Source organism: Myotis davidii, unplaced genomic scaffold, assembly GCF_000327345.1.
Source record: "Myotis davidii unplaced genomic scaffold, ASM32734v1 scaffold458, whole genome shotgun sequence".
In the NCBI taxonomy this organism is placed as follows: domain Eukaryota; kingdom Metazoa; phylum Chordata; class Mammalia; order Chiroptera; family Vespertilionidae; genus Myotis; species Myotis davidii.
In genome coordinates this window covers 2,064,993-2,078,088 of record NW_006289819.1, presented here as the reverse complement: position 1 = coordinate 2,078,088, position 13,096 = coordinate 2,064,993, and the positions used below count along the sequence as shown (strand labels likewise).

Below are 13,096 nucleotides of genomic sequence, written 5' to 3'. Positions count from 1 at the left end.
GAGCTTCAGAATCGTTGCCTGAAAAGTGAGAAATGGAACGCCTACCTAACTGGGGGTGTTCTGAGCCCTCTCTAAATAAGAGCGGCACCCTAATTCTAAGTGCCCGTGGCTTTCGGGTCCCAGAGACTTAAGAATCCTAAGACAGAATCACTCAAGCCCATGGCTAGAAAGGCCGAGCCAGGGAGAGGCTTTGCTCCTGTAGTTTCGAGCCATACAGGGGAGACAGGCGGGAAAGACCTGGCATGGTGGAAAAGGGCGGAGAACAGGTGCTTTCCTCCTCGGGGCTGCGGCGGGAACCTCAGAAAGCAGGCGGGAAATTGTCTTCTGACGGTGCGTTGAGGGTCCCGGGTCGCTTCGCTCCACAGACCCTCCGCAACGAGAGGCAGGTGCCTTGAGTCCCGGGCGTCATAGCAACCGCGCCAGCCGCAGAGACGCCAAGGCGTTCTTCCGGCGGGAACTATAGAGACGACGCGCTCCATTGGCTCAGGGGCTGTTCTTCCTGTGGAGACCAGCGTTACGGTGCACACCATTGGCCTTTAGGTCGTGGGGCGGGACTTTTCTGGCAGGAACTGTGGTACGGCTCTTTGCTTAGGCTTCGTAGTAACCATGGTAACGTCACGGTGCCTGTTTGCAACTTAAAGGATACTTCTTGTCACCAGGCATTTATAGTTCTCAGACAGCTTCTCACCAGGCCTTATCTAGAGCCCCGGCATAATTACCTTGGATTTATTTTTCTAAAAGTAACTTCATTCTTAAAAGGGAGAGGGTGCTACGCCAGGAGTCATGAATTTTAGGCCTAGATCTGTAACTAACTACCTGGGGTACCTAAAACAAATCACATTTTGGAGCCGACTTATTGTCAAAATGAAGACACCGAAAAAAAAAAAAACCCAAAGCACTGAAACTCGGTTTAGGTAAACCATTCCTGTAATGCAAAATAAAAATTTCTAAATGACATAAAACTTAACACAAGCTCAATTTATATCATCTTTATTTAAATGCTTTTATTGTAAGGCTCCAGTTAGTTAAAGCTCGATTTTATTCATGTTTACAGGGGTTTTCTGGTATCCCAAACACGTGCTTACATTTTTAAATCTTATTCTAGTTTTCCATAGGATCCTTTCCAAAGCTCTGTCGGTTCTACATGCAGTATCAGGACGGATTTTATCCCTTACTTTCTAGAACTGCTTCAACCTCTATTTTGGCACCAGAGCCCTTAGATTCTAAGGCTTAGAAGTTCTTTTCTTTCACCTAAAATGCTCACCACCATCATCTCAAGCCCACTTAGATTCTGTATCAGTTCAAGCGTCACTTCCTCAAGGAAGCATTCCTTGGTTCTCATCTAGATCACATTCTTTCTCATTTGCTCACTGAGAAATCATGTTCCTTTTCACTATTTCTTTCTTTGCTCACTTCCATTTGCTATTGGTATTTTTCCCCCAAAACTCTTAGAATTTTAACATGTGTAAATACTGTTTAAGTGTTTGGAATGGAGACTAAACAGAATTACAAAACACTTTAAATAACTCCATGGAGAGAAGTGGTGGCTGTTTCAAGCATAAACAAGATAGGAAATGGTTTCCAAGTGAAGTAATCATTAAGATAAAAACATTAAGATTACTTCTAGTTTTAATTCCATTTATCCTCATTGTATATACAAAGATGATGACAGCCATCAACCGCATAAAGCTATAGATGTAGGGGAGAAAATCAATCTTTTACTTCCTATCACTTCAGTATTGCAGCCATTGCTGACAGAACTATTGCTTTTAAGGTTTTGCCCGTTGGACCTAAAGTTAATGAAAAAATTTTGTTCAATGGGACTGCTGCTGATTACTGGTTATTTTTCCTCTGCTCAAGGTCACACTTCCTAATTAATAACTATTTCAGTGCATCTTGGCACTTCTGTTCAAATCTTTTCAACTAAAGTTTATTGTACCTCTATTATCAGTCACATTGGGCTATGTTCCAGGCATGAGGCAAATGCTTTATCTTGTCTTACTTAATCCTCACAACAAAAGGCATTGTTTTCCAGAGATTATCTCCATTTTATAGATGAGAAAATGGAAATTAAGTCAGGTGTCTGAATTTATTGAGCTAACAGGTAGTATAGCTTGGAGAGGTCAAATCTGGCTAAGATGACTCCAAAGCCCATACACTTTACCACACTGTAATGCTTCCCCAAGGGTAGAGATGATCAATTGGCCCCTGCCCGGTTCCAGGCGGAAGCCCAGGTTCTCTCCCTGAAGAGCAGTCCTAAAATACTTGAAAGGCAAATTGTTAACTCAAAAAAGAAGTAGTTATAGGACAAGAAAGCAAAAAGTAAAGCAGCAGGAAGCTCATTATTCCTCAGGCAACCTATCTTCAGGGAGGTGTCCTTCTCTCCTACTCCCATCTTTGATAAATCCCCAAAGAACAACATCCTTTCCACAATGTCAACTTTTGGGCACACACTTTATTGCACTTAATTTTTTATATATCCATTTCCCAAACTAGACATGTTTATTCATCTTTTTAATCTTCATAATCAATAAGGCCTACCACATAGTAGGCATCAACAACTGATCTTCAAAGCATGGCCATTCATGAAACCATAATCCACTTTATAGTGAAGATGGTTGATATTCAGGCCCCACATGTATATTTTAAGGAATATAATTCCCAATAAGCTCTTTTTTTTTAAGGGTGAGAAACAGCTCATGCTCATTTTAAAATCAAGATGACATCCAGGTGAATGTGTCAGGTGGGTAAGTCATAATTGTTTGCTTTTGTTTTCATTTTTAATGGGTATTAAATGACCTTTAAAAGACAAATAGCAAACCATATTTGCCTGCACACCACTCACTGCTTTTTCCCTTCATTTTCTCTGTCTTTATGAAAGCAAAGGACTTATTCTAGTTCTCACCATCTGTAAGAGCCCTGGTCCACTGAACAATTTTTGACCCTATAGTTTTTGATCCTTCAATTTTTGTCTTGTATAAAAGCTGTGTGTCGGGACTGAAGATCATCCACTATCTTCTCTTCTATTTCCATGCCTTTTTCTATTTCTTCCTCTGATAGCAATAACTTAGTTTCTGAGTCTTTGGTTATAATAATGACAAAGGACCGTTGTGACTCAAGGATATTAGCCACCACCACTTGATGTCGATACATTTCCAAAGCATTTCGTGCACGGTCAATTATGATAGAGGGATTAGTCTCCAACTTAAAGGAAATTATAAATGCTTTGGGAGCCCAGTCTTTAACCAAAGGAGAAAGCATTTTTGGCACCATCTTCATTGTTATCTGTGTTGGAAAAAGAAAAGCTTAGTAAGCAAACAAAGGTCACCACCGACCAGGTCAATCTCATGGGAAACTAAGGAAGTAGGGACTCAGATTTTTGACTATGTCAATTTAAGTGGGACTTCTCATTGTCAAACTTTTCAAAGCATATGAAATGCTTAGCTTAAAATCCTTGGCTCTGTAGGGTTCACAAGGATACCTAACTTCAAAGTTTTACACATATTCCATGGGCAAATCATATATAATGAATCAGTCCTACTCTGCCATACTCTTCGCCATTAATAGAACCCCATAGACCAGCATTACACTTTCTCAAACATCTCCCTTCATTGTTTACGCCAAACTCCCATGGACACAAGTAATCTACTCACGTAAAAGTTACTTTGGCAGAAGCTCAAATAAGGTCAGGTTTTTAAGCCTCAGCCTAAAATATTTCTTGCACTGACAGAATGGCTATTCCATTTCAAAACTGTCACTTGTAACACATCTTAGCACTTATAACTGATTTTCTTTATTTTCATTTGGTCACAATGTCTACTATATCATTCTCAATCCCTTCTAAAAAGAATGTTTGAGTTGTTTTGTGCACTTCCAAGATAGAACTAAAAAATAAAAGATAAACTAAAGCTCCCATAATTTAAATAGCATGACATCACAAATCATCAGGTTTTCCCCTCAAAAAATTATAAAGTGTGACAGGGATCATACGTCCCGTTCTCCACTTTTTCTCCTTAGCATTTATCACTACCTAACATAGTACTGTCTCCTCTACAGAGTATAAGCAACACAAAGACATGGTATATTTCTTTCCCCTGTTTTACCTCCAGGTCCTACAACAGTGCCTGGCATATAGTTGGTGCTCAATAAAGAAACATTTGTTGAAGAAACAAATGAACTATCCTACAAAGTCAGTAAGTGCCCCACAGGTAGAGTTTCTCCTATTTAAATTCTATTTGTATCATCCAGTAAATGACTAAGAAGTCCCTCAGGTTACAAGCAGCCAGATTACCTCCTATCTCAATCACCCTACTACACCCACTATACTGCCTCCTTAAACTACAGCAATAGCCCCCATCTAATCAACCCTTGCTTCTCTCTCTAATTCACCTTTCCAACTCATGCCACAACATCTCAAACAAAAACACGCTCACTCTCCTACTTATGTTTCCCTTGGCTTCTTCACAGGATAAAAAGTCCTAGCTCCTTAAAAAGGAATAGAAAGTCTTCTATGAATTAAGCTGCTTCTTCTGTTCTCTCTCCATTCCCACCACTCTCCCTGCTCTCTGGCCTTATCGAACAACTTCAGTTCATAGTCACTGCCCATCCCCAAACTCCAGTTGTGTTCTCTATCTGGAATGACCTTCTCTACTTTGACTGGTATACCCTCTGCTCATCTTTTAAATCTCACTTCGTTATCTCCAGAAAGCCTTCCCGGACTTCCCAAGATTCAATCACCTCCTGCTTTGACTTCACTCTGTATGTTCCTCTCCTAGAACACTTATCCCTCTGTATTGTAATTATGTCTGTGTTCAGGTCCCTCACTACATTGTGAGGTCCTTGAGGGAGAACGGTGTCTTACTCATTTCCGTATCCCTAGTGCCTAGTTCGTATGAAATGCAGAAAGGCCGTCTCCAGATCAGGAGGTTAACCCAAGATTGATTACAGGGGATCAGATTTCTGGAAGAGCAGCGCCCATCACCTGCAGTGGGCCCCCAGATGACTGGATCTTGTGTTCAGGCATTTCAGAGACAGGAACATAGAAATCTGACACGGCCGCAGCCAGGTAAAACATCGCAGAGGGGCCTGCAAAGAGAAGCAGAGGGTGTAATACATCGGAAAGGTGTATAGGATCAGGTCCTTTTCACCTCGGGTTCCCCTGCTGTGAAACCTGTGGGTTCTGAGGAGGTAAGCAGTGGTTCTCAACCTTGTGGCCCTTTAAATACAATTCCTCATGTTGTGACCCAGCCATAAAATTATTTTCATTGCTATTTCACAACTGTAATGTTGCTACTGTTATGAATTGTAATGTAAATATCTGATATGCAGGATGGTCTTAGGCGACCCCTGTGAAAGGGTCGATCGACCTCCAAAGGGGTCGCGACCCACAGGTTGAGAACCGCTGGTAGGGGTGTCCGGGGAGAAAGGCACGCCTCCCAGGAACCGATGGATTCCTAAGGCACGCACCTAGCGGATTGAGCGCCTGGGCCGCAGCCTGCAGCAGATGCAAATAGTCCGCCAAAGTGGTGAACTCTATCGCCAGGAAGGTGCCGGCGGCCGCCGCTTCCTGGTAGCGCCTCAGAGCCGCCGCGAAGCCCGGGAGCGCCTTCTCCTCGACCTCCAGGCTCAGTAAGCCCGAAGTGGCTGGGCTGGTGGGCCGCAGCGCCGACAGCCAGGTCTGGGGAGGGAAGCGGTGGGCAAAGGGGAAGGCAGAGCGAGCGCGGTGGAGGAACAGGACCCCGTAGCCCGCCGCCAGAAAGATAAATGAGCAACTTTAGGTGAGTAAGGCTTTTGGTGTATTTGACTCTCAGAGTAAGGTTAATATAGTGGCTAAGAACAGAGGCCATAAGCCCCGCGCTCCCCCGCGCTCCCCCGCGCCTGCGCACGCTCCCGGCCGCCGGCGCCAGGCCCCCGGCCCGACCTGGCCTGCGCGCAACCGCAATCTGAGGGGCGGTGCCCGCCCTAGATTTCTCCACGTCGGGAAAGGCGTGCTGGTTCTGCCTCACAGCCCGGCGGAACTGGTACTGGGCAGACGCGCGTCTTTTTCCCCATTGCCTAGTCTGAGTAAAGAACTAGACATGTTTGCCCCTTACCGGCCACCGTATCTGCCTTTCTGCACTTGGACTCCACTGGAGTGAGACTGCGCGGCCATTTAACTGACGGGTTGGAATTTGTGTGTGGAAGTGATGGCTGTCTTTTGTTTTTTGGCTTTTTTAACCTCAAACACGCTCCAGGTGTTAGCCAAGCCACGCCCTCCCCTTGTCCTTGAAAGGCCGGGAACGAGGTGGCCCCGTGGTGGTCACGTGACACCGCGGTGGTCACGTGACATCGGCGTCCAGCGTCTTCTCGCTAGGCAACCGTCCTAGAGCCTGACCCCGCTGCTGCAACATGAACATGATCTACCAACTGGCGGTGCCCAAGGGGCGCCGGATCTGCTGTGAAGTGTGCGAAGCTCCAGCCGAGCGGGTGTGCCCGGCCTGCACAGTCACTTATTACTGGTAGGCCTGAAATGTGGCTCCTAGGCGCCCCGATGCCCTCTCCCCCAATAACCCCCCTGGGTCTGGGTGCTTCGAGGCGGTTCCAAGACAGGTCTCTAAGACTTCGGTGCCTCGTTTTCATCCTCTTCTATTCCAGCATTCACCAGCAGATGTTTTGTTGAGCGCCTCCTGTGTGCTATGCACTGTCCTGCGTGCTGAAGTCACTGAGGGAACTTGGCAGACCTTGTCCCTCAAAGGGCTAATGACATTTTCACTGCGACCTACCTATATGTAAACAAACAGAAAACAAGATGGTTTCCCAGAGTGATAAATGTCATAAAGTCAAAGGAAAGGCTATGGGAGGTTGGGCAGATTGCCTCTCTGAGGGCAGACCCTTGATCTGAAAGTAAAGCAGGAGCAGCCTGCCATGGAAATGACTGGGGAAGACTGGAACAGTAAGGCCCTGCGGGAGGGAAGAATTGGCCGTGTTTGAGGAATAGAAAGAAGGCTATTTGGCCCTGGCAGGTGTGGCTCTGTTGGTTAAGCGTCCTCCCATGCACCCAGAGGTCACCAATACGATTCCCTGGCAGAACACATGCCCAAGTTGCTGCCTCCATCCTGTCGGGGGCGTGCAGGAGGCAGCCCATGGATGTTTCTCTCGCACCCATGTTTCTCTCTCTCTCCCTCTCCCTTCCTCTCTAAAATCATTACAAACATATTTTTAAAAAGAAAAAGAAAGGCAGAAAGCAGGCTATTTGGTGCACAGCCAACATGGTAAGGGTATGGGGAGGGTGGTACTGGATGAGATCAGTTTTCAATTGTCCAGTATAATATCCTTTGACTTTTGCTTTAGAGAAGACCCTATTTTGAGCCTGAGATAAAACAACTAGGTTGCTGACTTCCAGAAACCTAGGTCAGAGCAGACGAACTTGTTTAAAAAAGAAAGTCATTCTGATACAAGTGTTGTCACTCAAGGTGTGCTCTTCCCTGGGACTTCTAAGGATGGAGGCAGTGATTGGGGTAGTATCTGGAAAGGTTCTCTGAAGAAGTAACATTTGAGCCGAGTCTTGAAATTTTAGTAGGAAATTGCTAGGTAAATGAACAGTGAAGAAGGAAGCGTAGGACACTGACATCCAGGACTGCCTTGGGCAAAGGGTGAAAAAACAGTTTATTGAGAGCTGAGTAAATAAGGTAGTAGTGGAGGGAGCAATCACTGATTTTTAAATTGCGGTCCATGACCCTTCAGCAGATTATGAGTAAGTCCTAACCAGCATTTTAAGAAAATAATAGAATAAAAATTATTAGAGTGATCCTATTTGAACTGTCCCTTGAAACTTTTAGTGTTCTTATGTGGATATGTGTGTTTGTACTGGAACAATATATTTCATGCTATGGGCTTAGTGAAAAAAAGCATTGGAAAATCATTGTGATAGGTACTAGTAGGAGTTTAAGCAGAGAAGATCAAGGTGAGGGTCAAACAGTGACATGGCCTCAAAGAGTTTGGAATTTACCCTCTGGAAGGTGATGGGTGATTTTGGCATGCTCTTCTCATTTGTGGTAAGATGACAGGTGGCAATGTGGAAGATAGCTTGGAAGGTAGACACTGGAGGCTGCATAACTGAGAAGTTGTTGCAGTGGTCCCAGTATGGAGTGAACATACATCTCTCAGTCTGAATTAGGGGTCCACCCTCCATGCTCTCACAGCATTCAGTATGTCCCATATCTTAACGTTTATGATACGATGTGAAATCAGTTGTTCACTGGTTTGTATTCCTCAAAAGGCTGTATGCCCCAGGAGGGCAAGGATGGCATCTGTTTTTTCATTGCTGTTCCTTTATTGCATTTAGAATACGATTCAGAATTCATGACAGAAACTGCAAAGTTCTGTTACCTCTCTCCCTTTATTTCCTACCACACTCACCTCCTCTTTTCCTTGATGCAGCTACAGAGACTTTCTTTCAGTTCAAATTTGACAAGTCCTTTCTTTTCTCAGTTTCTTTGCTCTCCACTGCGAACCTCCCCTTCATCCATGAACCTTTCTAGTTCCCTTTCCTCTTTCAGTTCTCAGAAATTTTATTTCTTTAAAGAGGTTTTCCAGAAAACCCAATCTAAATACTCTCTCACTTTTCTCCCTTTTTTTCACTTTACCTGTACTTTCCTATTTTTCTGTTTGCTTATTTAATATCTATGTCTCTTACTAGACCAGTGATGGCAAACCTATGACACGAGTGTCAGAGGTGACATGCGAACTCATTTTTTTGGTTGATTTTTCTTTGTTAAATGGCATTTAAATATATAAAATAAATATCAAAAATATAAGTCTTTGTTTTACTATGGTTGCAAATATCAAAAAATTTCTATATGTGACATGGCACCAGAGTTAAATTAGGGTTTTTCAAAATGCTGACATGCCGAGCTCAAAAGGTTCGCCATCACTGTACTAGACTTAGGGCCTGCATGTACCAGGCACTCAATGATCATTTGTTGAATAACTGAACTTCTGAATAGATAATAAACCTGTTAACTGGGTCAAAGAACACAGAGGAAGTGGTAGGTGGCAGATTGGATTGGGACACAGTTTGAGGGACCTTCAGGCCACTTGGAAGAGATGGCTAAGAAACAATTTTAAGTATAAGCCTGGCACCCCTTTGTCTAATATGAGTATCCACCTCTTCCCCATCCCCCTTTCATCCCTCTAGCCAGAAGCAATTAGTTCTTCTCAACTCATTTTGAACTTACTCTGTATGACATTTCACAGACAACTTTTATTTCCCTTCTTCATTTTATTTGTTGGCAAGCATATTATCTTAATTTTCTTATGCTCCATCAATACAGGATATTATGTAGAATGTATAGAAGGACTGTCATATGTATGCTACCTTTTGATCTGTTTCAGGCCCATCTTGTGTATGCCCCACAGTCTCCAGCAAAGTGCTTTGAAATACTTGAAACTAAATATTTGATGAATGCACGAATGACTAAATGATCATGTCCTAGGCCCTTATCCTCCATTATTTCCTTTCTCTTTTCACTGGTTAATATCTTTTCTCCCCCTCCCCCTTTTTTCTCCAGATTTCTCTATGATTGTGTCCTGGAGATTTTAAAGTTTTTCTGTAAGATAAAACTGAGGTGCCCTAGCTGGTATTGCTCAGTGGATAGAGCATTGACCTGCGGACTGAAGGGTATCAGAGTTCGATTCCAGTCAAGGGCACATGCCCAGGTTGCAGGCTGGATCTCTAGTAGGGGGCGTGTAGGAGGCAGCCAATCAGTGATTCTCTCTCATCATTGATGTTTCTATTTCTCTTTTCCTCTCTGAAATCAATAAAAATATATTTTTAAAAATAAAATAAAACTGAAGTAATTGTTCTATATCTCAAAAATGGGGGCTTTACTACCTCCTTCCTTTCAGAGTTTTCATGGTTGAATGTAAAGCATCTAGCACTGTGCCTGGGACCAAGTTGGCACTCAGTATTTACTTATTTATTTTCTTCATCCCAAATGTAAGAGCAAGAAGGACAGTCAGCTTGAAAGTTTGTGGGAATTTTTTTTCTGCAAAAGGTTTTTTTCCTGAGTATAAATGTAATTCATGCTCACTGCAGAAAACTTGAAAATATAAAAAATAAAGAAAAACAAATTATAATATTACAACCCAGAAATTAATAACCTGATCTTTCGGTTAATTTTCTTATATTCTTGCAAATCCATTTATTTTATACTAGTGGCCCGGTTCACAAAATTCATGCACAGTGGGGGAGCGGGGGTGGTGTCCCTCAGCCCGGCCTGCACCCTCTCCAATCTGGGACCCCTCAGGGGATGTCTGTCTGCCGGTTTAGGCCTGATCCCAGAGATCGGGCCTAAACCGGCAGTCGGACATCCCTCTCACAATCCAGGACTGCTGGCTCCTAGCTTCTCACCTGCCTGCCTGCCTGATTGCCCCTAACCACTCTGCCTGCCGTCCTTCTCGCCCCCAACTGCCCCCCCTCCCTGCTGGCCTTCTCACCCCCAACTGGCCCCCCGCTGGCCTGATCGTCCCCAACTGCCCTCCCCTCCTGGCCTGATCGTCCTAACTGCCTCTGCCTCAGCCCCACCACCATGGCTTTGTCTGGAAGGATGCCCGGAAGGTCTCCCAGTCTAATTAAGCATATTACCCTTTTATTAGTATAGATACTATGTATAATCTTGTGCATATATTTCTATAATGTTCCCAGGGAATAGAACACTTTTTCAAAAAGGCAATTTTATTAAAGTTATACACTGAAACATTATGGACAGGTAAAAGAGGCTTCACTACTATTGGTTAGCAAATTATATCTTAGAGATAAGAGTAATTTTCAATAATTTTTCCTTCTATTTAACATACAGAGCACAAAAATCAAATGCCTTCATTGGCCAGGAAGAGAAAACAAACAGTAAAGTGATATTCAATAGTAGGAAGCAATAGGGTCTGTGGTTAACTGGAGAATGAATGCTCTGCCTAAAGACATTAAAATTCAGTTTAAAAACATGTTAATGGCCAAATAAAACCTGTCTAGCTCACCAGCTCTTTGACTGTGAACCCTATGAAAAAATTTTTTCCAGTCAATTCCTTTTTTATGCATGGCCCTGCATTGGAGGGAGTAGAGAAATAGATAAGGAGAGAGCTCACAAATATTTAAATGAAGGTCACTTTATTTAGAAAGGCAAGATATAGCAAATACTCTCAGTGGAACAAAAGTTCGAGTAGCTAAGTAAGTTAATATTTTCATTGGTCACACAATTACTCAACAAGCCCCTATTTAATAAATACCCTGTGGACCCAACTCTGTATCCTGACTGTTAAGTGCTTTTATTGATTTATTTACAATAATTATCTACCCAAAAACCCTTTAAAATGCTTTATGTCATTTCGAGGAGAACAGTCCCATTTTATAAAGAAACTACTTTATTGTATTTCTGTTGTCTCAGGAGGAAGGAAGAAGAGAGAGTGCTATGTATTTTTGCCTGTGACTGCCTTTGTGCTATAATAGCAAAGTTGGGTAGTTGCAACAGAGACCAAATACTTTTAAAAAAAAATTATTTATTGTTTGAAGTATTACATATGTCTCATTTTTCCCCCATTGACCTCTCCCTGGCCATTCCCACCCCCCAGCACATGCCCTCACCCTCCTACTGTCTGTGCCCATGAGTTATGCTTACTAGTATATGCATGCACCTTTGGTTGCCATGAATGAGTGAGATCATGTGGTATTTTTCCTTCATTGACTGGCTTATTTCGCTTAGCATAATGCTCTCCATTTCCATCTATGCTGTTGCAAATGGTAAGAGTTCCTTCTTTTTTACAGCAGTGTAGTATTTCATTGTGTAGATGTACCACAGTTTTTTAATCTACTCATCTGCTGATGGGCACTTCGGGTGTTTCCAAATCTTAGCTATGGTAAATTGTGCTGCTATGAACATAGGGGTGAGACCATATACTTTTTAAAGCCTAAAGTATTTACTCTCTGGCCTTTTATAGAAAACTTTGCTGATCCTGCCCTAGATTATTGTTATCTATTTTGGATTATTGTTACCTATTTGTATAAATGGAACCAAACAGTTAATATTCTCACATTTAGATAAAAATGTGTCATAGGCAATAGAAATGCATTATATGCACATAATAACAGTCTTAAAATATCTGAAACAGTTATATGTCAACTATAATTCAGTTTTCTTTTTCTTAAAAAGGTGAATGTGAAAAAAAAGCAATAACTGTCAGAATTAAATGGGGAAATAAATAATTCAGTGATAATACTTAGATACTTCAGTATCCCACTTTCAATAATGAATAGAACAACTAGACCAAAGATCAGCAAGGAAATATAAAACTTGAAAAATGGTATAAACTAGCTAGACCTAACAGACATCTATAGAACACCATCCAACAGCAACAGAATGCACATTCTTCTCAAGTGCTTATAGAACGTTATCCAGGATAGACCATATGTTAGAGCATGAAAACAATTTTCAAATTTACAAGGATTGAAATAATACAAGGTATATTCTTCAAATGTTACAGTCATATCTAGCTAGCTAATATTAATAATAAGAAAGGAGCAAAGGAGAGGCCAGACATTGTAAGCACAGTTGTCTGGGCAGCTTCACCAGGAAGCTGCAATTTTATACTCCACAGGGAACTACTGGTCCATTCCCTGTAAATCACTGGGGAAGGAGTCCAACAAAGGGAGAAATCCTCGCATGTGCAGCGAAGTCAGGGTGACATAAGGAAGGTGTCTGTCAGTCTAACCTGGGAACAAAGATCATTGGCTAGGAGGGTGGACCCAATGCAAGCCTGTGACAATTTGGGAATACATGATCCCCAAAGGAATTCTTTTTCTTGTTCCTCTTGCTTCACCCCTGAACTTGCCTATGCTCCCTCCATAGCCATGTGGCCCTAGAAGTGGGCCTACGCCATCAGTCGAACATTGCCTAAGGGATCCCAACCTATGAGAGGGCACAGGCCAAGCTGAAGGACACTTCCACACCCCCAGTGCACGAATTTTCATGCACTGGGCCTCTAGCGTGTGTGTGTGTGTGTGTGTATGTATATGTGTGTGTGTGTGTGTGTGTGTATATAATGTATGCATGTGTGTGTATATATG

General features: G+C 42.7%; 3 protein-coding genes across 3 annotated transcripts in view; 1 reads left to right on the top strand and 2 right to left on the bottom strand.

Moving 5' to 3' along the window:
• Positions 1–2,435: 2,435 nt before the first annotated feature.
• Positions 2,436–4,926, bottom strand: LOC102761965 (phosphopantothenate--cysteine ligase-like). Its single transcript, XM_006762580.2, has 2 exons — positions 4,862–4,926; positions 2,436–3,285 (listed from the first exon to the last, which is right to left on the bottom strand). Exon 2 carries the CDS (start codon positions 3,277–3,279, stop codon positions 2,962–2,964), a length of 318 nt encoding a protein of 105 aa, XP_006762643.1. The 5' UTR covers positions 3,280–3,285; positions 4,862–4,926; the 3' UTR covers positions 2,436–2,961.
• LOC102754989 (phosphopantothenate--cysteine ligase-like) lies at positions 3,588–6,151 on the bottom strand. Its single transcript, XM_006762638.2, has 3 exons — positions 6,093–6,151; positions 5,467–5,771; positions 3,588–5,085 (listed from the first exon to the last, which is right to left on the bottom strand). The coding sequence occupies exons 1-3, from the start codon at positions 6,149–6,151 to the stop codon at positions 4,952–4,954; spliced, it is 498 nt and encodes a 165-aa protein (XP_006762701.1). The 3' UTR covers positions 3,588–4,951.
• The window catches only part of ZMYND12 (zinc finger, MYND-type containing 12), a 25,110-nt gene continuing 17,879 nt past the window's right edge, over positions 5,866–13,096 (top strand). Inside the window, exon 1 of the mRNA XM_006762578.2 lies at positions 5,866–6,497. Within this exon, the coding sequence (XP_006762641.1) occupies positions 6,388–6,497 (110 nt within the window). The 5' untranslated portion in view covers positions 5,866–6,387. The remainder of the gene's footprint in view (positions 6,498–13,096) is intronic.

Bases quoted from the DNA above. Each gene is read 5' to 3' on its own strand.
- LOC102761965 (XM_006762580.2), bottom strand. From the start codon at position 3,279: ATGAAGATGGTGCCAAAAATGCTTTCTCCTTTGGTTAAAGACTGGGCT.
- LOC102754989 (XM_006762638.2), bottom strand. From the start codon at position 6,151: ATGGCCGCGCAGTCTCACTCCAGTGGAGTCCAAGTGCAGAAAGGCAGA. The intron at 5,772-6,092 runs GTAAGGGGCAAA...ACTCACCTAAAG, and splicing joins AAAGGCAGATACGGTGGCCG to TTGCTCATTTATCTTTCTGG. The intron at 5,086-5,466 runs GTGCGTGCCTTA...TTCTCTTTGCAG, and splicing joins CCAGGCGCTCAATCCGCTAG to GCCCCTCTGCGATGTTTTAC.